The sequence below is a fragment of the Strix aluco genome, chromosome 3 (genome assembly GCF_031877795.1).
Source record: "Strix aluco isolate bStrAlu1 chromosome 3, bStrAlu1.hap1, whole genome shotgun sequence".
Taxonomy (NCBI): Eukaryota; Metazoa; Chordata; class Aves; order Strigiformes; family Strigidae; genus Strix; species Strix aluco.
In genome coordinates, this window is record NC_133933.1 from 98829887 (window position 1) to 98854815 (window position 24929).

The 24929-nt window shown below is 34.6% G+C and overlaps 1 protein-coding gene across 31 annotated transcripts in view; it reads right to left on the bottom strand.

Moving 5' to 3' along the window:
- RIMS1 (regulating synaptic membrane exocytosis 1) overlaps positions 1–24929 on the bottom strand; it is a 352499-nt gene that overhangs the window by 112852 nt on the left and 214718 nt on the right. For 10 of the 31 annotated variants that reach the window (XM_074819773.1, XM_074819774.1, XM_074819754.1 and 7 more), the window contains exons 11-19: positions 24560–24672; positions 23392–23522; positions 22901–23072; positions 22624–22780; positions 21321–21392; positions 13516–13669; positions 12184–12309; positions 8071–8133; positions 4857–4946 (exon numbers count right to left, since the gene is read on the bottom strand). The exons of 1 other annotated variant lie outside the window; for it this stretch is intronic. In XM_074819773.1, coding sequence (XP_074675874.1) covers positions 4857–4946; positions 8071–8133; positions 12184–12309; positions 13516–13669; positions 21321–21392; positions 22624–22780; positions 22901–23072; positions 23392–23522; positions 24560–24672 — 1078 coding nt within the window. Of the gene's footprint in view, positions 1–4856; positions 4947–5405; positions 5520–5858; positions 5937–8070; positions 8134–12183; positions 12310–13515; positions 13673–21320; positions 21393–22623; positions 22781–22900; positions 23073–23391; positions 23523–24559; positions 24673–24929 lie in introns of all 31 variants that reach the window. 20 more of the 31 variants (XM_074819772.1, XM_074819753.1, XM_074819777.1 and 17 more) reach the window with 4 other exon arrangements.

The following is a 24929-nucleotide window of genomic DNA, read 5'->3' on the forward strand; positions in this document are numbered from 1 at the left end:
TTTTTTTCATTTAAAAGTACTGAAAGTGTGTGCAGCCAGCTTCCTCTTCTGTTCATTTCTCTGTATCCCTGCAGTACATGCCAACAGATTATATTGTATAATTAAATTTAATAAAAAGGACCTCAATTGCGAATAAAAACTGGTATCTTACATGACTTTTTTCTTGAAAAAGCTCATTTAATATAGAATGATATATACTATACCACAGACTGGTGTTGCTTATTTTGTTGGGATGTTATGTAATTCTAATACTACAAGGGTATGTATAACAATTTACAAAATCAAAATAAACTGATTAATTTACAAAAAGCAAAATGTTTATACAAACTCCGCACAACTATCTAACATTCCACTTTCTGAGGCATCCTTCCAGTCCATGTAAGAAGGAAAGGGTTTGATTTATGGAACATGCAAATAACAAAGGTTTCAAGGAGATTAGCATCACTTGAACAGTTAGGTAGATTTTTCAGAAGTTTCAAGAGCAAATAGGTTGTTAGTAAGTAGTTTCTTTTTGTCTCCAAAGCAAGAGTTAAAGAAAATGTTAATGCATCAATGCACTCAGTCAAAGCCCTTAATATGCTGATATCCACTACAAATATTAAACAGCATTTGATAGAATTAACTAGGTCATGCAGTATGAGAACATGCTCTCTTTCACGGAATATTGAATGACCATGAGCCACAGTACAATGCAGACAAACATGCAATAACCTATTCCTTCACATGGATGAAAAGAACTGGAAACACAGTACCTTGCATACCTAATGCAAACAGCTTTTTTCTGTACATTATTTTAAAAGTAAACGGTGATATTCAACATAACTGTTAAAGGCATGCAATATAAACGCCTAATATTTTAGACTTACTAAAAAACATTAGAAAAATCAACATGAAATCAGGACAGGTCTTAAATGGATCAAGTGACAGCTCCAACTTTCCTGTTATCTATTTATGAGTAGGCAACAGGTAGCTGTTCAGCTTTGTGTCTGGTTTAGGTGGTACTGACCAGCTGAGCGCAAACACCCTGAAGATCTTTGAAATGTTCTGATTCCTACTGCAGCAAAGTATGTCAGAACACATCTTCTGGGCTGCATTTTGCAGCTATGCTGACCCTGTTGTACATGAACTAATCCCCAGGCTGTACCCCTCGGTTTCATTTGCTCTGATTCCCACTAACCAACCTCTCAGGGCCAAAGCAGACAGGCAGTACTAATTCGTACAACTGCTCTTGTGCTATCTGCCAATATATACAATTGCTTGCAACAAAGAAACTTTGAAGGTAAATAAAAGCCACACTAGGTATTATAAAGTAACTATCACTGGCTACAATCTTAAATCAATCTGGGGAAGATGTTATTATGATGAGACACCATTGTTGAACCAGTACAGATACTGCACTTAAATCTCATGGCTATATGCTTTCCTGACTGGAGGCTGGGGGTTGCAAACAAATTTCTCTGTTCTAAAGAAATGGTACCCAATTTACAAGGAAAAAAAGCAGAAGTTTTGAGTGATGGTGAAAAGGACAATAAAAAATCATACTAAAGGAAGTAGTAGCAGCAAAAACATTTTCAATGGCATTAGACAATATTTATGATTACATTATAAACTAACATATGCCTTGCAGATCATCACAAGAACTTGAACAACACAATAATTTTGAAAAAAAATCCAGCTTGGAATAAATAGGAGAGGCAAAAAAAGAGAGAAAAAATAAAGGCAGGCATGGGGCAACTATATAAATGTATTAGTAGGGGCTGGATATTTTTAAGTATCCTAGTATATACTGTGCCAAAGAGAAATATATGAAGGATTAAGTTCTGCACCAAACCATTCAATTTACCAAAAAACTTTGGCAGGCCTGTGTCAGGGCAATTCAGCTTGCCAGTTAAGTTATAAGGATTTTCCTTGCTCAAATTACGAAGTTTATAGCATGAGAAAAGGAATGTCTTTTCTATTATTTTGTTTTAGTATTAGTGCAACCAACAACACTTATATATCCCTAATTCATACATACTGCTGAAAGTATTTTTCTGCTGGTTTGTGTGGGTCAACAAAATGACTTTTACTGGTAAAGCAGCATCTTAAAACCCAGTACTCTTGACAATTCCAAATGACATGAATGACATCGTATAGAGTTTAAGGATCAAAACCAATTCCAACAAATCATTGACACAGAAAAATAGGGCTCTACTGTCCATCAGTTACACACAGCCAATATCATTTTGTTAAAAAAAGCTTGAGTGGACATTTTAACTCTTGATCTCAAATACAATCTAATTTATACCCTCTGAGACAAAAGTTTGGGAGGAATAAGCAGAAATCATTTTCCATAGGTGGGTATACTCATAATTTTCTTGAAGAAAATGTACAACACCACATGTAGAAGTCTATATTTTGAGGACCAAAAATCTAAACTTTTAAATAAAATCTACAATTCCATTTGGGGGGGAGAGGAAACACCACAAAACCAGCTAACAATACCTTCAACACAGGTCCCTCAAATATAATGGTAATAAAGTGGTGCTGTATAGATTGGACTCCACAAAACCGTATAGTGTTTCCCTTTGCTACAAGCAGGACCAACTCTACATCTGACATGTTTGTCTAATCTCTTCTTAGACAATCGCCAATAATGAAGTCAAGACAACCTTTTCTATATTGTCTACTACAGTGTTTCATTATACTTGCTTTCAAAAAAGCTTTCCTTCTGTTTAAGATGAACCTATCTTATTGTATTTTAAGTCCCTTATTCTCATCTTGTCCAGCACAGAAACAAAATGCTTTCTACATACCTTGGCTTTAATTCTGTGTTTTTCAAACTAAAGACTCCTCTATCATTACATGAAACTGATCACTAACCTCACATTAAAGTATAAGCAGATACATTCAGCAGTGGAGAATTAAATTTTCTAAAATTAGCTCCCCCCCAAAACAAAAAGATTAGTTTAGTGGTTTTTACACATTTAATATAACATTTTCCTCCAAAAATTGGGCTGTATTAGAAAAATATTATCTATATTGGAAGAAAAAAAAAAGTATGTCCTAAATCCTCTGTCAGAGCCACAGAGATCTCATTATTTTCAACAAAACCATCATGGAAAATTGGAATATGAATTTCCTAAAAAAGAGCTTTCTGCACCACCACTAAGGATCCCAAGTCAAAAGCGCCTATTTAGGACTTCTAAAAGCAAAGAAGTAAAAGTTTCATGGTGATGGAAAATTTTTCTGTATCGGGCCCACAGATGATTTGGCAAAACCATGTGTTTACTAGCAGTAGAGGCCATTAACACAGACTAAATGCTTTCTTTACAAGGAGCTCATGAAAAATGCTGCAGATTCTGTGCAGTGCCTATTGGACAGAGGTTGCTGGACATGAATTATAAAGACATAATACAACTAGTTAACATCAGTGACAGGTGTAGTTTTGAGCATAATATTTTAGCTAGATAGTTTACAATTGTGTTAGTTCCATTGAATGTTCAACTTGATGGGTGGCATCTTGAAATCAAAGTACAAAACATTGCTCACATCCATATGTTATTATACTAAATAGCTGCTTGTAGATGAATATATCTGTAGATATCTACACACTTAGTTATTAACACGATGCTACCATATTTTTTTAAAAAATCTAAAATGATATCCTGTATTTCATTCTGACTGGCCTTATTTTTTGTTTTTTAATATCCATGCATATATTATCTATGATATCTTGAGCTCAATCTTAAAAAGGAATGAACTAATCCGAGCAGAACATTAGTCACTCCTCTGCAACAAAGGCAAAACTTGACAAGAGCAAAGTTCCAATCAAGAAGCAGCGGAAAGTGGGGAGGAGGGAAAGGGAAATTACACAAAAAACTTAGGAGAAACCTTATCTCAAGGAGAAAAGTAGGTTGTTATTGCCCTTCTTCACAGGTCCTCTCCCACAATAATGAAAATGATGCAAGTGTTATAACCACCACACTGTGGGTTGACTGACAAAGCAACCTGGCATTATTAACTGCAACACTAGTTGAATATGTATTGCACAGATGAAATTGTAATTCCATCATATTCCCACTCAATAAGAGCGTATTATTGCCTTTAGTGAAGCTAAAATCTCACTCTAAAATGGCATATTTCTTAGCCAGAAACACAGGTGGTGATGAAAAATTCCCTTGTGGAACAATCCCATCTGTCAAACACACCAGTAGTATTTTGTTCACCTAAGATTTTCAACCAAGCTCTTGTAGTATTAAAAATTCAGAAAGCATCCATAAAATGCCTGCACAATGTATGTGACACAACAATATTTCGCAACTTATGTGAGCCTTAGTATAATGCAACAGAGTGAAAAAAACTCAATGCAGTGATTTGCCTTGTAATTGCAAAAGCAGATGCAGCAGATTAGATCAAGAAAGCAATGAAGATTCGTTGTTTTGTAGAAAATACACCACTATACAAACTACAGTTCTGGTTTGAAATATGAGAGTTTTGTCATAATTTACAAATTATGTCACTGCCTTATTAGCAGTCCATAGAACAGGCAAGAAACAAATGTAATACTATTTAGCAAATGATGATGAAGATTAACTTTGTCAAAATACTTAACACTGCAATGCTATTATCAGCATACTGAGGACTTTTGTAAACAATGACATCAGCTTGAACTAAAACAAGGAAAGAAGCCAGAAGCGGTTATAAACTCCAACACACAATTTACATGACATACATGATTATAGGAGCAAAAATGTCTACAAACACCAAAGCAGACATGAATGTAGAAGAATGTAGAGTACTCATATGAAGAAAAACAAAACTGATAAAGATCACCAGCACAGATGACAAGAAATTCGTAAGTTTTTATTTTATACCTTTCTCGTTCTGGTGAATGCAAACTAGTATCTGGTCTCAAGCAGTTGGTACTAGCACTCCTAGCCCTGTCAAGGGAGGGCTGTAGTTCACTAGTGCCAGTGCATTGCATCCAATGGTAGAAGAGAAAGAAAAAGAAAACAAAGAAAGGAATACAATGTTAGATATTAACTCATAAAATAATGTTCTCTTTACAGAAAATGTAGAATCACAATGATTTAATTAAGGAAAACGCAAAAGAGCTGACTGGATGACAGTGCCAAGATTTGTTTAGAAAATAAAAGCAAACACAAGACTGCTAGAAAATTTTGCTAAGATTGTTGAAATGTTTAAAACTGAATGACAGAACAACATCCACTTGTAGGAAAGTGGAATGAGAAATATCAAATAATAAATGTAAACCCTTATTAAACACCAGTAAATCTTAAGCCAACATAAAAGGATGTGATACACTATATATTATGTGAAATCACTTTACAGTGAAGCTCATTTATGCCGAAAATCCATATTAGATACCAAACAGGAGGGGGCATTAATCCTCAGTTTCTTACCTAACCAGTAGATCATCTCCAAATTTCGGTATTCGTGAATTAAGGCAATCACGAAGGAGTGAAATATCCTGTCTAATCACGGATTTGGTCTTAGCACATGCAGGAAGAGTTGAGCTTTGTAAATTAAAATTATTTAAACAAAATGAAAATAAATTTGACATGTAACAAAAATCTTATACATAAACAAAAGAATGTAACAAAAGAAAAACATGCAACGTATAATTTTAACAGTGGAGACAACACTACCTAATACAAAGTAGTTTGGTTTGGGGTTTTTTTGTAATGTAGGGGTTAATTTAAACAGTTATATTATAAGTTATTTTAGGATTATATCCCTTATCTCTCAATTATTAAAACTGTGTGAAACTTTTTTTTTTTTATTTAATAAGGCAAGACTATTTATTTTTTTAAGAAGGAGCTAACTACTTAAAGGGGACTCGAAACACCTCTTACCTGTATAGGTTCCAATGAGTACCATTTTCTAGTAAAGGCATCTTGGGTGGTAATGTTTTATAGTGCCTAACAGAACTTCTTGAATGTGGTGAAACAGAAAAGAAAACAGAACACAAAAACATGCCAGAAATAAAAAGACAGGTAAAAGTAAGCCAAGACTGACCAGAATGTAAAATAAATGCATAATATTTTACTACATTTAACAGCTGTATGAGTGGATTTTCCAATACACGTTTTTTTCAGCTACTGTGACAGCTATCTGGGGGACAAATTTTTGTATTTACACTTTTGTTAATACAGTCCATAAACTCATGCCAATACTAGTACAGCTCAGATTTTCTTCCTTATAATGAAAGTAAACTCATTTTCATTTACAGAGATTTTTAATTAAAATATACAAGCTGTTGTAAAGGATTAGGTTGATATTAAACTTGCTCTTTATTTCTCCTAGCGATGCCTTACTTAGACCTACAGAGACTTTAACCTCCTCAGTATCTAAGCACAAAAAGCTTGCTAAAACAGTGATATATTGTATCACAAACTTAACTATAGATGTATTAGCATCTGGTATTTTTGAATGTGGAAGTCTTTTGGATGTGGTGTATCAGCTTTAAAATCTAGCAGTAATTAAAAATTATTAGTAATAAGATAATTAAAAACCCTAGGAGATCTACTTCATCAGCCAGCACAGCAACACTCTGAGATGTTACAACTGTCTAATATCATCACTTAAAGTACATGAGATTTTAGAACAGAAAATGTTTGCTTTATTATCCAGCTCTGCCCAAATTACAAGGGAGATATTCCATGGCAGACAGAGGCTGCTGAATGGGAATCATGGCCATTTAATGAAAACTATAATCTTTAAGAAGAAAAGGAAAAACCACAGAGCTGTGGGCAAGGAGGGGGGTGAAGCAATAGAAAATGCAGTAGAAAGAGAAAGGCCATGGGAAGGAGGCAGGAAAAATTGCTATTATATGACAATAAATGGACATAAAAGGGAGTGAAATAAATTTTTAACCTTTAAAACTTAAAATGTTGAGGAAAAAGCTTTTTTAGCTGAATGATGAGAATGAAACTCTGATTATAAACACTTAAATTTTAATTTAACAGCTTCACTGATGCAGGAAAGTTTCTTATTATTTTACCTTTATACTACTGTGTCTTATAACAGAACCCTATCACAGCAACTTGATGCTGTTTTAAATTTGATGAAGAGAATTAGAGCAACCCAAGGCATATTAAAAAAACCCTACTCTCTAGGGGAAAATCCTACACCAAGTAAATGAATAAGTACATTAGACGATATGGTTTTAAAAGTTTGACGGTTTAAAACACGTAGCACTGATGTAAAATTTAGCAACACCCAGATCCCAAACAGAAAAATGTTTACCGACTTGGTTGAAGTAGTTGAATAGTTAACTACTTCAACCCACATGTTTACTGATCCTAAGTGGAAGATTTTCTACACAATCTGACACGTATTTTTAACAAGGTTAACAGATGTGGTGGAAAAAAAAAGGGGGGGGGGGGAGAATTAGATTTATTAGATAAAGATATTTCAGTCCCGTTTAGTTTCACATTGCGAAGAGTTGAGATAGGGAGCTCCAAGCTTTGGAACGAGAGATTAATGAAGATTGAAGATGAGCCCAAACTACAAAGCTTATGTCTGGATCTAATTTATAGCACAATTTATAGATGAAAAAACAAGTAATAGAAGACCCCTCAAATCTGGGGTTCCCAGTAAGCCCTCATTAATCACTGTTTTATCCTCTACAAGTGACGAAAATCAGCATGAGATTAGGTGTCACAAGTAAAGACTGTTGGCTTGTGAATGGCTGTCATATAAACATAAAAATGCAAATAAAAGAAAACATAAAAACAACTAAAAAGGAATGTTTGAAATTGTAACAACACTGTCATGCACTGGGAGGTCAGGACTTCTGTGACTAGACAGAAAATCTACCACAAAATACAATTGCAAAATCAGAATGTCTTCAACTGCTTCAATCCTTACTACTGAAGTTCACAAACATATACACATCTCAATCTGAATTAAAAAGAACAAAAAAGAACAGCTGACACCTGGATCACAATGTACTAGGAAGTTCTTTACTTACTGGAACTAAATACCACTATGGAAAAAAGTCGGGCACACAAAGTATAGACAACTAACCAGATGTGTTCATCATTACCGGATTCCTGTATTTACCTGATGGTATGTAGGCACTCTGCACTTCTTCCTCGTTTTGCTCTGGGCAGCATAAGAAGCTCACTGCACAGACAGGATGGGTGGTGAGTGAAACAGATATAATTATGAAGCATTAGATGACATGAGTTATGCCAATGATACGCAAATGAAAACATAAAAAGAAACAAGCAGCTTCCACTCAGATAGTCTGATAATGTTCAAACCCAGACTGCACTTCTCAAAGGATATGAGCCAAAAAATGCCTGTGATAACTATATTTTCAACCAATTCCTATTAGCGTGGCACCTAATTTTGTGGAATTTCTCATTTCAAAATTCAGAAGTACTGTTTCAGAGCTCTTCATCACAAAAGGAATCCATAAACCACCTACATTTCTCTAATAACTTCCTTTCTCATCATCTAATTAATCAAGCAATACTTTAAAAAAAAAAGAATTATGCCTATTGTTTGATTCTTTTTTTCTTCCTAAGCCACAAAAACATACATGAAAAAGCTGGGAGGGTTTGCTACTAATTTACTGCAGATTGGTTTATTGGAAGAGTAATCAGCCACCCTTTTGGGAAAAACAAAAATGTATGTTCACAGGAAATACTATGTTTCAACCAATACAAATTCTGACTCATAGCTCTCAACAATATTTTGTAATGCAATCCTAAAAGAAACAAAAAAATTGCTCATCAGCCATCAGACTTTTTGTTTCTTATTGTTTCCAATTGAGAAAATTATTCATTTTTTCATTTACTGTAACCAAATACATGCTACAGCCAGCAAGATGGTAAAATTAATACATATTTATGCCTATGGTAAATATGACTGTGATATGAAACATCCCTTGAATTAATCTTGTAGTTTTATGCACTTCAACACAATCAGAAAGACCAAGCTCCAAACCTCCTAATTATCATAAATATGAAATTAAAGCTAAACTTCATGGAAACATGTAATTTTAAAAGCAGCAGAGAATCATATGAAGTTCTATGGCGACAAAGAGAGAAAAGATTACAAAACAGATAAAGTGCAGTAGTTGTTCAATGTGTTTTGTGCTTCATGCCATTATAAAATGACCCATTTAATTGATGTAGTATAGGTAATATTTATCTAAAATTCTAAACTGGACAGCTAGAAATAATGGCTTGTGAGTCATTAACTTTGCATCTGGAACCACTAGCCTGATTTTGATGCAACAAAATGTATTAAAGTTGAACTGAATTGTTTGGGGTTTTTTAATCAAAATTTCCATTCATAAGCTCAGAAGACTGACAGAATTACAAATAAATGCGCATTTTAGGGAAAAAGTTACCATTTTCTTAAGAGTTGCAAAGTAGATGTGAAGCCCACATTAAATCATAGGGTACTTCATTAATATTTACCTTTGCTAAGCCAAAGAGTATCTATTGTAATTGTCCCATGGCAAACTAATATAAAATTTATCCAGAAAAGGGATACAAAATAGCAAATCCACCATGAAATTCAAGTTAAAAAAGCAAAGCAAAAGAATCCATCACAGCAGATTACCAATAATATAAGAAGATACTCACAGTTATATAATAAATTAAGTCTGGTTTGGAGACATTTGAAATAAAGATTATTATGCTAAAACAAGTGTTTTCTAATGTGAGTATTTTAGTATTCACACTAACAGATTTTATTTAGGAATAAAAGAAACACTAAAAAACATGAAAAGGGCCGTGCCCTTGAAAATTGGATGATGATCCTAAATTCAGACCAAAGTATACTGCTTAGCTATATTTTCTAATAAAAAGCTTTTCCTAATATATTCACATATGCACACACACACACACATGTGCATGTATGTATTTAAATATATATAAAAAAGGTAAAGTGGACAAATCAGTTCCACTGGAAATTTACCACACCAGTTGCTTTAGTAAGAGACTATAATAACTATTTTTACAAAAATCTATTCAGAATATTCAATATTAATTTGGGACCGACAACAGATCATTGAGAAAATGACCAGAAGTAATCAGCAACTGTAATTTCTGCCATGTAACTATCGGGTAATTACTCACCTTTCAAACCAAGTTTATGTTAGGTATCTACATGACTGTACTTGTTTAGATGAAGGGTTCAATAAATGAACAACACATAATACTTATACTACTATTGATACTAATACATAATACTGAATAAATATATTTTTTTTAAATCCTTGGATGTGATAGAGAATCTTCCTCAACAAAAGTTGGTTTTGATCTTCCCTATGATGCTGCTCTTATGTACCGAAAGACAGTGAAACCTGCAAGAGTTAAACAGTCTCCACAACTGAAGAAATCTGGGTGAAAGATGAAAAGGAAAACACGAAAAAGGAGACCACTGCAGACAAGATTATTACTCAAGGAAAATAAGTACATGGACCCATCTTTAAATCCTGCAAAGAAGTCACACACTTTACATCTGACCTTTAAACTTCTGAAGAGTGTTTTCTGAACATTGAAAAGAACTGAAACTGTGTCTTAGTCCTCTGAACAACTCCAGTAGCCCATTACTGCTGTGGCTCTATTCTGATGGCCTCCAAGAAAGCCTCAAAGCAAGCCCTGCTCTCCAAGCATACCCCATGCCTGTATCATCATTTATATCATGGTTTGAGGCTTTACTGGAAGAAAATTTTCTAGACAGTGAACTGTCTATATTTTTTTCTACTGACAAAAGCTGCTTTTTAATATCTATTCCTCTTCAGATCTGCTGAATAAGTCATCTATTCAATAAATACTTTCAGGAATCTTTTGAATATATCACTACTTATAATAAATAATATCAAGAAACATTTGCAACAAGTGGAAATTGCTTGAATTAGCTTAACAATGAATCTGACTACTAGATTTAAAAAGCATTTCAAATCACCTCTGAATGGAAATTCAGTAAAACAATCCAACATATACAATTCTGTACATACTTCTTGTCTATAAAGTTGAATTTTAAAATGTTCCAAATAGCTCATTAATTTCCATATGTATGTTATCACATTAAAAAGGCAAAACAGGCAAGATTGTATACAAAACTGAACTAGTTTAACTGCAAAAAACATGTTATTCAATTTCTATGTTGCTTCAAAACTGGACAAAGAGTTCCAGAGATTTTTATGGTTTATTCTTTACACATTTTCACATTACTATGAAAGGTATGTTCTGAATTGAATTTACTGGATCACTTGGAAAGGTTTTATCATGCTTACTCATAAAAAAGAGTAACTTACTAAAAAAAAAAAAAAAAGTAAAAATCCAAAGACATTACTAGGACAATTGATCTTATACGAATGGTAAAGTTTGCCATTATAGTTTAGCTATATGATTTTTTTCAAAGTAAACAAACTCACAAACATTGATAGTCTGTGTGACTGTCATCGTTGTTTCCCAAATACTGAACTGAAAAACCTTTTAAACTTTCTTTCAGCTATAAAACAGAAATTCTCGTTTTCTTCCATTTTATTAGAATCTATTCCTAGATGCCTGAAGACAATGCCTATTAGGAGAGACCAACCATTCTCTGAGGAGTGTAGCCACTGCATGTATTTCAGTGAGAGATGTGTACATGTCACGCATCTAAGATTGGAGATTTTTGCTAATTACAAGCACTGCAACTATCCTTGCTATGCTTGGGTACTGTACCAAGTTCACCAGAATGTTACGTAAGCTGCTGCGAGACTGTATATATAGATGTCCAAAATCTGTAAGCACAGGAATGCAAATCACAGCATATGCAACTCCCAACTAGTAGGAATGAATGTCTGGTATTTTGCTAGCTGATGAAACAGGCAAACTCTGAGTTAAAAGAATAGCTAGGGCATACATGTAGATTTATGGTTTTCTAGGAAAAAACTCTGGGCTTAATTCATGAAACAAACAGCAGAATACTCTAGGACAAACACCCAAGAACCATTATTCTAGACACCTGCTATTACTGTCAACCCAGTGAACAGTTTTACTAAAAAAGAGGTACGGATAATTTAACCATGACACTAGATTTGTCAGTTAGGATGATTTCTCTCCCTTCCCCATTACTAACAGTCGTGTTTCTACTGAACACTTGAAAATTAGGCAAACCAACAAAAACATTTCTAAACTTTTTTCCAAGTTCAGGCTGACGATGTACCTTTCTTGATCAGACAAATACTGACTATCCATGTCTCTGGATCTGTAATCAACTGGAGTTCTGGAGGCATCATGGTGTCTAGTTGGAGAACGTGATCTTCTCATTTGATGAATTTCATCTAAACTCCTGAAAGGCAGAAATATCTATGATAACCTTGTTTCATCATAAATAACACAATTTAATGGATTACACTACAAGTTTGTTGAGGGAAGTTTTTAATCATTAAAATGTTAATATATGACTTCTAAAAAAATATTGGATCCTAAGATTAAAAAAAACTAAGTATAAGTCTAAGTATAGAAAGCAGCCATTTCTATCGTATTTAGAAGTACATGCCTCTTTCTGTGTACACTGATGGAAGCTGGTTTTCCAGAATATACCACCATTCTGAAACATCACAGATGTCTGGTATTAAATGACCAGTGACGGAACTCCAAAAAAACAAAACATGGAAATGATGGATAAGGACAGAACTGTAGCACAGAATTTTGAACACAAAATTCATCTAAGAAGGGTAGATTTTCAGTAAACTACCACTAGTTAAAACTACTAGTGGGCAATAATGTTGCTAGTGCAACACTTCAAGCTCTTGCAGTAATTCAAGAACAAAGATTCCTAGAAATTGGCGGAAAAAAAACCTGGCTGATTTTTAGGGTTCTGTGACAGGTTTCAAGAGAAGCTTATTGCCTTGCACAATAAAACAAGCAAAATAAAGTTGGTCAAGTTTTGTGCTTAAACAGTCTGCGTGGCACTATTCACAAAAAGCATAAAGCATGCAAATTAAAAGCTCTGAAAGGATTCTCCTATTAATAGATTATCTATTAAAAGCAGTAAATGCAGAAAATGGACATTTATAAATCACTATCTGATTCTGTAAAGTATTTCTTACCTCGTCCGTTAAAAATGTCACATTATAAATACAATTGGTATTTTCAGCTTGCTCTAACTTCAAAATTAGCTCAATTCATACTTACTATATAACTTGCACATGCCACTATTTATTATCCCACAAATGTACTTAAGTGACTTCATAGAAGATGCAGCCACTGACTGAAAAAAACACTTCCAAACCTACATATTAGTTATGGTACACAGATGATGAATCACAGAGAAAATATCAGTAAGAAGAGGTAAGTCTTACAAAGTTACAATTCATTCCATGAATGCTTTTAAATGATTAATAAAAGCATACATCAAGTTCAAATACTACACTATTAAATTCAGATACAAAGAAAGTTTTAAAATTGTGAAAAATTGCTGAACAAGAGAAAACTTGATGACAGATTACACAAACTTGAAACCACTCAGTGTTCACTAACTTGTCATGCCTACCTCTGTAATGGCACATTTGGTAAACGTGAACGGGTCCTGCCCTGATCGTCGCCACGGTGAGGAGATACAGATCGTGAACGATGATGTGTTGTTCTTTGCTGTTCTGGCACAGTTAGCGTTGTAGATTTACCTTCTCTAGTACTAGATCTATAACCTACTGGCAAGAGGGCAACAAAAGGAAATTAGAGAATAAAAGTCCGGGTTTGGAAAGAATTCAGATGGTTAGTTCTTCCAGGAACACGCATCTAAACACTTACACAAGTTTCAAGTCATCATTCAGCTGTTGTACACCTCGATGTATCATGCAGCCAGGATAAATTACTAGCATTACCTTCAAATGTCTACATGTACAGTGACAAACTGAGATTACTGTCATTATGTACAGAAAGCTGTAGAAGAGAGAACTGAAACAGTTTTCTGACTTGGGGAAGAGTACCCAGAGTAACTTGTATTTCAAAACTGTCATACAGTAGCAAATATTTGAAAGGAATCCAAGCAATGTAGGTTTACCTCATCTAACAAATGGAGAAGGCATGCTTGTGTATGACAGCACAGACACATCCAGGACTGCTCATACATAAACATCCTTCTGACTCTTGTTTCAGTTAAATACAAAGATGTTCTCCTACTGAACTTGGCCAAAGACGCCTACTTTTCAAAAATTATGAGCAGTTAGAGTATATTGTTTACAATATTGGGTGTTGCATACTCTGCAGAACATTTTTTCTGAATACTATGAATGAGCTGCAGTTTTTCATAGTTCATTTTTACACAGGATTAAAAAAAAAAAAAGAAAAAACCAAAATAGAAGAATGTTAGTACATTTTAAAGCATTGATACTCCTGTGTCTTATTCCATGTAGCACACTGTTTGCCTTTGAATCCCATCCCAAGAGAGACAATGAAGATCAATAAGATGAATGGCTTTCAAAAGGTGCCTGTTGTCTTTCCAAAAGAGCCTAAGCAGATTTGCTTGGACTTCAGTTGCTCACTTCTAGACATTCAGAATCCCTTGACAGAAAATCCCTTAATGACATTAAGTCATCCCTTAATAACTTCACAAATTACCATTTTGATTCCAAAATAATAATTCTGCTGCTTCTCTGAATTTGTCTAGCATTAAGTTCCTGTAACGTGTTATTTTGTTCAGCTAAAAAACCAGCCTCTATCAGAAATCTTTCCATGCAGGAAAAGACTATGTCAATTGGATAAATTAAGTAAGTTGCACTTTTTAAGGATCTTGTTAAACAGTTTCAATTTTTTTTTCATATTTTGTATAATTTCTATAATTCTTGCAGTTCTTCTCTATCTTCTACCAAATTCTTACAGTCCTCTTAAAAGTGTGGGTGTATACAGAGCCTGGATTACGCTTGGTCATGTGTTCAGTGACACTTAATAACCTGTTTAGCTGCAAGTCTGTACCCTGACCACAAACATGAAGGAATCATTCATGCTTTTTCCCAAATTGTGTACCACTTTACCACGTATTCTAATGTAACTTATCTGAATGCATTACCTCATTGTTAGACCTGGAGGAAAATGCTTTGTTAAAACAGTGGTAAGTAATCCTAAAATAAGAATATCTTCCACCATAGAACAGATTCATTTTAGTAACACAAAACTCAGAACAAGGACCTGCTAGATGATGCATTTTATCATCCAAGGAATTCTCAGGCTAGTTTCCCTGATTATACAGCTTATAATATCACAGTCTCCATAACTGTGTCCACCTTTTATACAGTACTGAACAAACCAGCAAATGTTATCCAAAGATAACAGAAGAGCACCTAGGTGCTGTAGTATCTTACAGTAGCTTTCAGCCCAACACCAGATTTCTAGCAATTTCAGTAAATAAAAAAAGATTGGCTTCAATAAGTTCTTGCCTTTAACATATTTACTACTCCAAATATGATAGGGAAGGCAGATAGGAATGTTGACAAGAAGATGATTAGATAGTTTTACTACAGACTTTATGGTTACTGTCAGCTAGGAAACATATGCAGAAAGACCTTTGCAAGTTCTGCTATCACTTTGTCCAACTTTTGTGTCTTCTACTTCACTGTATAATGGCTGGTGTGAGAACATGGGAAATAATTCTTTTCTTCCATTTGTTGAAGCAGAGGGGTGGGATATGTTAATAAATCAGGGAAACAGCAAGCACTATGAGTATTGATAGATCTTAGAGGGTAGGATTGGGCCCAAAGAAAAGCACTCATAATAAGAACATATCATGTAGCTCAACAAACATCAGGGGTCATAATGTTGAGCACATGTGTACGCTGTTCTCAAACAACACTGAGTTAGACATGTCAAATAAAAATAATGCAATTTCATATTTAAAATGTAACATTAGTTAAGTTTGGAGAAGGTGGGGGCTATTGTTTCAAAACCAGAGAAAACATGGAGAAAAACTTTTGGGAGACCTCACTTGTAACTACAAGAGAGGTCACTAGTAGCTACATAACCAGCAAATTCTTGCCACTTAAAAGAGCATTTTTAATAGCAAATCTGTACTGAGTACCGACTGCAAAATAGGTCTGTAAAGTTTATAGCATGCATGAAAGTATCTACCAAGGTTTATCAACCTTTTAACAAAGAAGGACTCCAATGTTTCAGAGGATTTGATGTACTGTGATGCTGAAGTACCCTATCTGATGAAAAAGTGTTTCAGAGTTGTGTAATAGAATTAGAAAGAAACATGAGGATCTCCCTGATCTCAGGACAAGGACTGGGTGCAAATTTTGAAGCAAAAAAGGGGCTCCTTCAGCACTTCAATGGAGATTCCCTCATTTCCTGTACCAAGGTTGCTACAAAAAAAAATACTGTTTTTTTGTCGGAGGAAGAAAAAAGACTACACGTGACAAAAGCTGGATGTGTTCCCCTTCCCAGGATAACTAAGTCTAAGCTGTATGTGCAAAAAGATATTTCCTTTTCCAAACAAGCTTGTTTTAGATGAAATCTTGTCATCTCCATCAGAAGGAAGACTAGTTTACATTTACTCAACACTAACATCAAAGAAACCAAAAACTTCTTTCCAAGCTTTAGGCAACTGCACTGAAATACATAGCATTTAAAAATAAAAAAAAATAAATATCAATTTCAGTTTAAAATATATTTGTAGTGTATCTCTAGACTGCCTAAAAACATACACCTAGGATTATCCTGTACACTTAAAAATCTGGTATAGAAAGATGATTTTATCCTATGCAATATTCATAGTCAAGCTATCCAGGGAACAACATCTGAAACTTGTGCATTGTGTGTACACAAAGCTTACAGAACAGACAGAGCAAGAGCAGTTCACATTTCTCCTAAGTATTGGCTCAAGTATAATCAAGTTGGTCAAATCACATCCATACTTCCATAGTGACCACGACAGTGACAGCAACAGTAACATTTCCTCATATCCTCAAATACAAAGGCTCTGTGCTCTCCAGAGTGAGCAGAGAAATTTTTTGCATGGACCAGCATGATAGCAGCAATCAAGCTTATGGTAGTTTATGCAGAAGTTTCTCAGTTGCTCATGGGAAACTGTCAGGTGTGACATGAAATGGAAGCTGGATGAATGATGAAAATGGTTCTAGCAAATGTTTGATATGAGGGACATTTTTCTTTTTAAAGACAATACAGACAGTGACAGGGTGCAACCCTGCTGCTACAGGAGGAAGGTAAGTACAGTGCAACCATTTATACAGATTACATATGACAGAAAAATAAATTGTTGTGAAGAGTTACCCACAGAATAAGCAATACAGCTCATTAAATATACTCTTTGGAATATTACCAACTGTATATCATCTTTTTTCTTTTTAATTAAGAAAGTTGCTGGAGTTTTGATAGGCCTCAAAACATGTTCAGTTTTTATTAAATCCTTCACTGATCCTTTACTGACCCTTCTGATATACTTAGCATTGGTGAGGCCACATCTGGAGTACTGGGCTCCCCAGTACAAGACAGACATGGAATTACTGGTGTGAGTCCAGCTCAGGATCACAAAGATAATTAAAAGAGTGGAGCATCTCTCATATGAAAGGCTAAGAGATTTAAAATAATATTTTATTCATGTAAACAGGTGTGGGCATACCACAAAAACCTGTCAAAAATAATTTCTGTTAAAGCTGAGTCTCAAAGTTACTTTCAGCTGTTGACAGAACTCCTTTTATGAACAGTTCTATGAGCTGATTTAAAAAAAAATTATATATATCACTGCAAGATACTAATAATAAATGAGGACAGTACAATTATATGAAAGATAAGACAGATCTGTGATATGAGAAGGGAAAAATATTCTTAAAGTTATCAAAGTGCCATTATTTTTAATGCAGCAGTCTTTACTTCCATTGACAAGCAATGATTCTTTGCAGCTGTTGAAACCTCTAGGAAAATAGTTTTCTCTGTTATTACTAAATGCTAATACAGATTTTGTCTTAGCAACTGGTTAAATATTTGAAATTATAGTTTTAAGGATTTCCAATATTATTTAAATTAGCCAAAATATTTTCATTATTCCTTTTCAGCTTATGGCGGCGATGAAGTGAACTTTTGTGCTTCTACATTTTGCAGTTATGGGTCCGTTTTTTAGAAAATGAGCAATAATCTCTGTGAAAATCTTGAGATATTAAGAAGGCAAAATAACTTCCTTCTCTTCTGAATATTTCAAGAAAAAGAATAAATTAACAACTGTAAGAATATACCTTTAATAAATATAGAGCTTATTTATCATATGGTGGGTAACATCAGCAAGTGGTAAAGGAAGGCAAAGGGGCTGTAAAGGGAAACATTTTCTTTTGCATCACATGTAAAACTCAATTTTGACATTCTTACTTCTGTTGAGCAGCAGTATCTTAATCCTAGACTAATCTAGTTGAAGCCAACAGAGACTATGCCAAGATGGTCTGAGTGCACCTGAGCTGCATCATCATCCTACATTATGGGGCAATATGGATATTCGTCATTCCCTCCCACACGCATTCCTTGCAGGATAATGTGTGGGAAGTCTGGGCCAAACAAGAGCTGCAGTGCACTCTGGTGAGGTACATGGTATTGGGGGGCACAAGGAAGGAAGGGGTAAAAACCCTGCAGCACAACAAGGTACTTGCATGCAATTCAATTTTAACAGAGGAGACTGTTAGCTGGAGAAGATACTGTACTTTTCACTCTGTGTAGTTGAAGGTAGCACTCCGAAGTCTTAGAAGATTTAGCAATGTGATAAGTAAGGAAGGTTTGATAGGAGGGTAGAAATGCATACCTGAACTTGGTGTCTAGGCACATTTGTGAATCTGTGCCTAAGATTCTCAAGCAATTCAATAGATCGTGGGACTGGCAACCTTTTCCAATTCTCACTGCAAAATGCATTTTCATATACTTCTAGACTGTCACACATTCATGGCTGATGACTGAAATCTTCTTCGCCCCTGTGAGCCTAAAGTCTGACCCCCATTTAAGGATTTAGGTTGCACGTGCAAGCACGTTATAGTTTTGAGACTCTCAGCTCATTGTAAATCCTATTGTTACAGATTAAATATTGCAATTTCCTACAGTGATCACTGAGAACGTTTGGACCCATGCATTCTTCAAAGGCACACCTGAGCATGCACAGTCCCAAGAAATTTCCGTAAGAATCAGTTTCTCAAGTGCTGACCCAGTGAATAGAGTCCAACGCATTCAGCTGAACATTTTTGAACGTTTCCTGTCAGATGAAAAATGGCTTATTTCAAATGGCAAATGGATGCCTTGAAGAACTGGCAGCTGAAAAAAAGCCCCAATTCTTAATACAGTATAACGAAATCTTAAATGTAAGTAAGTCTAAACAGATATCCCAGTATCTACATTGTCAAATAAAAAAATTAAATAATAAACAAGAAAAAACATTTAGAACCTATGATTTATTTTAATTTTAAATGTTCATTCTCTCAGCCAATGTAAAAATATCAAGATTAATCACTTCATTAAAGCAAATATCATTACTAGACATACCTGAACAAATTTCCCTCTTTGTAACTCAGGTGTTAAGTGTATTAAAGTAAGGAAAGAACCCAATAAACATCAAAAGAACGAGAATTTGGCTCAGTAAACATCGAAATGATATTGCATTAATAAGATACGTGATTTATTTGTGAAGTGCTAAGGCTTGGACAACAGGCCCAAGCCAGAGTTGACCTATAGATAAATTCTGTATATTTTATAACTGATAACCATTGTGCTAGTAGGTACTGTGCTAGGTTATAACAAACCACTTATGCTGATGTAAAAAGTGCTAAAGTGTTGAAGTACTGAAGCCTGAACAACAGGCCCGAGCCGAAGCTGGTTAGTATGTAATCATTAACAAAGTACGTATGCTCACTAGTGAAAGATGTAGCTTAGAATATAATCAGTAGTGAGGATGAAATGCTGAGAGAATGTATCCAACTTTCCTTGTTTAGCCTTGCTCAAGGCTGAGAACCCAAGTGTTCAGCCTTGTTAGAAACTCCCTTGGTTCTTCCCCCCGAGCCCTGGTCAGGCTTTGGGTGGAATCTAAGAAGAGGATGAAACCAGATGTTTCTACTCAAAACAAAGGTGCCAGTTATTCTGGCTTGCCGACTTGCAGCAACTTTGGATGCCTCACCTACAGATGGATGCACCGCGTAGGACTTCCCATTTGCTGGGAAAGGCTCTCCAAATCCTCGCTGTAACCGGGGCTCCCCAGCGTTTGTAGATCTGGATGATGGTAACGTATGCAAGTGGTGAGGTATCTCTCTTAATCACTATTCTCCCTCTCAGTGTAGTGATGATTTGATGCATTACCCTGTATTTTCCTATTTGTTGCTTTAAGTGCATTATTCTGCCTTTTCTTACTGCATGCTTTCTGTATTACTCTGTTACATTCTTTAGTTATCACTAGTAAAATACACCTAGTCTTTTCACTCTGGTGTCCGAGTTTAATTGGTATCCTTAATCAGCAAAACAATTTGTATGGTTATATAATGAATAAATAACTTTTCAGATTATTTTAGACACAGATCAGGAAGATAAAGAGCTTTCCAAATCCCATCATGATTTAATTCAGCAATTTTCATCAGGAAGATCCACAGAAACACTGATTCAGTGCTGGCAATGACATAGTGACTCCAGTTAGTTTGGGACAATTGGAACACATACGCATCTGACTTGTGGCAACGGTCAAATAGAAGTAGAAAAATGTGGTATCCAAAATGATCCTCAAGATTTTCAGTATGTAAGGAGTGCTGAACTAGAAGTCAAACCATGATAGTCTCTACAAGTATATATTTATGAACATTTAGGTAATGATAGTTCATGAAGGCTTACGAAAACTCTAAAAGATATAGCCATGCTACATGCATCTTAATCTACAGCCATGCATTCTCAATAAAGTCCATGGGAGACTGCATTATATCTAAGTTTCAAGCAAAAAGCAAAATAAAAAAAAAATGTTTGCAATAAACACTGAAATTTTAATTATTATTTTAATATGATTTTTTGAATTCAATTTATATTTTAAATAATGCTTGGAACATTATGCAGTAAAAAATTCCACAATTTGAACCACCCAGTGGTTCACATATGAAGAATGATATGTAAAAGCAATATTAATGAATGAATAGTAGAATCTTTTAATTCATCACAATTTAGGACAGATACCATGGAATAATCAGCAAAACTTTTTTTTCACAATGCACTCTCCATAACCCGTATCCTCAATATTCTGAAACGTTATAAAGAAACAAAAAACAAAAAACAAACAAACAAGCAAAAAGGAAGAAGAAGAAGAAGAAGAAGAAAGCAGGACCATGCTGTTCACCCACGCACCTGGAGGAACAACTCCAATACCATCATCAACATCATAATCTGAGATGTCACTATCACTGATTGGCCGAGATCCTGCACAACAGTAAGGTAAACAAATACCTGAACATCTGGTCGTGTAATAAAATGTAAGAATATGTTCATTTAACATACTACTGAACTTAAAAAGATGATTTTAAGTCTAAACAATAGAGGAGATCTAAACTGCAGTGAATGACAGTGATGTTTCACATGACAGTTGAGCCAATTTAACATCTTACAGCTGCTGCAGCCTCCTTTCCCCTTCTCCTTCTCTCAAGTCTTCAGTAATCCTCTACTAGGATGGTTTATCTCACTAAACCAGCAAAAAGTTAACTTGAAGAAGAAAAAAAAACTTTCGTGCTATTTCAGTGAGTAAGCTGAATTTTAGCTTGCTGAACAGGAAAGGAGAGGTGGCAGCATATGGTGAGAGAGGGGAAGAGGAAACAGTACTGCCAGCTTTAGAAAAGTTCAAATATCTCATGAAAACTAACCTTTAATTTGCTCTCTCTATACATATCCTCATGTAGCAATTACAGCAGTATCACATTTTTATAATTCATTCCTGAATGTGCACCAATTTCCTACGCATTGGCTGGAATGAATGATTTCCATGTTTAAGAAAAAACAGAAAAATAGCTTGGAAACATGTTTTAAAATAATCCCCTATGTTCTTCATATTTCTAAATAAATCTCAGATTAATTTAAATGAACACAGATGATACAATATTCAAATATTTCAATTATTTTAATGTACCTTATACGAACCTGTAATCAGACTCATCAGAACAACTGTAACTCCCAAATGCATGCATGCAATTTCTCTTTGCTGCACAAGTACACTTCTCACCCGATTGTATAATGAGCACATTGGAGGTTGAGACTAACTTTATGACGAAAGGTGTTTTTAAGCTTCATAAGTCTTTAAGGACTTTCTTTTTTTAAATAAAAAGTTTTTAATTATTAAAAAAAGTATCAAATAATGATGAACTTCATCTTTCTATTTAAAAGAAAATTTATGCAAACAAATATTTGAACAATTTTCTTTTGCTAGTGAAAGCCAAACCAATTCCAACAAGTTTCACATACTTGAAAGTTATGCGTCACAGGTGAAAGGCTGCCATGTCATAATGTCATAATTTGCATCTCTTCTCTGCCACTCATTTTCATTATGTTTAAAGAGTATGAAAGAGCATTTTTATCTTGTATATGAAAGTTAAATACCATTATACCATATTCAGCATTTCTAATTTAAATTTTAAAAGAGATGAATGGAACTTGGACCTACTCTGTAATTTTTTGCTAGTGCTTTCTCCACCATGAACATGTCTTCTTGGCATGAAAGGTGATGGCTGAGGCAGAGGTAGTGAAGATTCATCATGTGTCTGTAGCTTATACCAATGTGGTTCATCATCTAAAAGTGCTGTCTCCAGCTCTATAAGAATCTAGTAGAAAAATTATCAGGTTTTAATTTTATTTTCAAGGAACCACACACAAACAGATATATATGCATATGTATTCAAACCAAACAACGAACTCAGGGGAAATGTGATTGCATGTATCACCTCTCCAAGAAATTCACTCTCTTCTTCTTGAACTCGTGGCTGATCCCATACGGTTATTTCAAGCATTCGTTCTCTAAAATCTCTACGATGTACGTGTGAGTAGAGAAAAGTTTGGTTCCATTTTGGCTCTAGACTTTTCTTTACTGTTTTGGTCCTCCTTTTACTCTTATCACTGAAACATAAATATTTGTTGTAAATTGTTTGTTGAGGTAAATCACAAAATGCCATCTATTCATCAGCACTTATTGTTCTCATTCTTTCTGATCTGACAATGCGTAAAAGAGAAGAGTATTTGCTGTACAGTGGATCACATTCATACAGTCCTCAAAGTTAATTTGATACTGACTTGCACGATTCAAGCGCAATTTTCTGTTATAATTAAACTATAACGAATTATAAAAAGGATTTTTTTACTTCATAAGCATTCACTTAAAAGTTGATTCAATACATGGTAAATAACAAGATAGTTTTCTAAACCAAAATACTACTACCTTCTGTCTGGAAGAAAATACATTTTTACATAGGGATTCCTGGGGCGTCCATCTACTCTTGGTGGCAAATCTGTTGCTTGCAGAACATTTACTATTAACTGATGTCCCACTTTGTCATACCACAGTTTAACCTACAAGAATCAAGTTATCAGAAAACATTGATGAAAATGGAAAAAACCCAGAATTTTCACACTGCATCACATTAACCACAATGTAAAAGTAACCATTGTTTTTTCCAAGAGAGAATCAGATATATTTTATTTCAAATCCCTTAACATTTAAGTTAGATGGAAAAGATGATGGTATATACCAAAGACTTTTGTATTTACCACTGCTGAATAAAATGGTGGTGCCTGAGTATACTTACATTGTTTATTGTACTCACTGCATAATCTTGTATCTATGAATGCATTTACATCAGCATCTTAGCTCTGCATGTTAAAAGCTACATTCAAATAGGAAGTCCTGACTGCAGCTAAACCCGAAGCATAGCTGAAATTTATCTACTCTGATTTGTCACCTTGCAAATGTTCTTACGAAAAGTATAATATATAGCTAAATCATTTCTTAAGAGAATCGTAACATTATGAAATTTTTGAGTCTGATGTATACTTAAAAATTAAAATGATCAATATAAAAAATACAAGAATGTACAGAACAAAGTCTAAGTACTCACAGTATATTTAATAAGCACAGCTTCAATTAGTATTACAGACAGTTCCAGGATGTAGTGTGTATCCAAATCAAAATGTATTATTGAAGAGTCTAACTCTTAAAAAATACACAGTTCTTTGAAGGCTTCCATAAAGAAGATAAAGTGATACTATGCTTGTTATCTGTGGATTACTGGGCATGCACAGAAGAGTCAATATTTTCTATGCAGAGGGTACAGGATTACAAGTTACAAGGTACTTTTATGGGCTCCTCTCAATGTAAATTCCTGTGTTCTTTGGTGTATTAAGACAACAATTCTTTATCTCTGCTGTGATTACAGTGATGGCTTGTGAGTCTGTACAGAGGGTCTTAAAAAACATTTGAAAGACGTGAATCTTCACCAACAACAGATATTTTTCTTGACCTCCCAATAGACCTTGGGAATGTGGAGGGCTGAGGGACCAGCACTTCATAGATTTTCATTAACAACTCAGGAAAAACAAAATATGCTCACAGAAAGCTGCCCTGGTAGGACTTGTGGTGCATCTCGTAGGGCTCCAGGGCTGGTCGGAGATATAACAGAAATAGAAGGCCTTTCCATCTTCTGAGATTCAAAAGAACTCGAACCTAAAAATACACAAGAAACACATGAACTTTCCATCCAAAATTTTGAAGTGAATTTGGATAACTTATAAATTGCTTTTTCTTTGAACTGTATAAAGTTTGTATTTATATACAGTATAACTGGATAAATATACAGAAAGATTTTAAACTGATGTAGATAGCATAGTGAGAAAGACTGCCTGGATACCCTTAGCCCAGATTAAACCTTCTATCTTTTGTTTTATTTGAAATAACATATAAAAAAGTGCTCCTCATAAAGC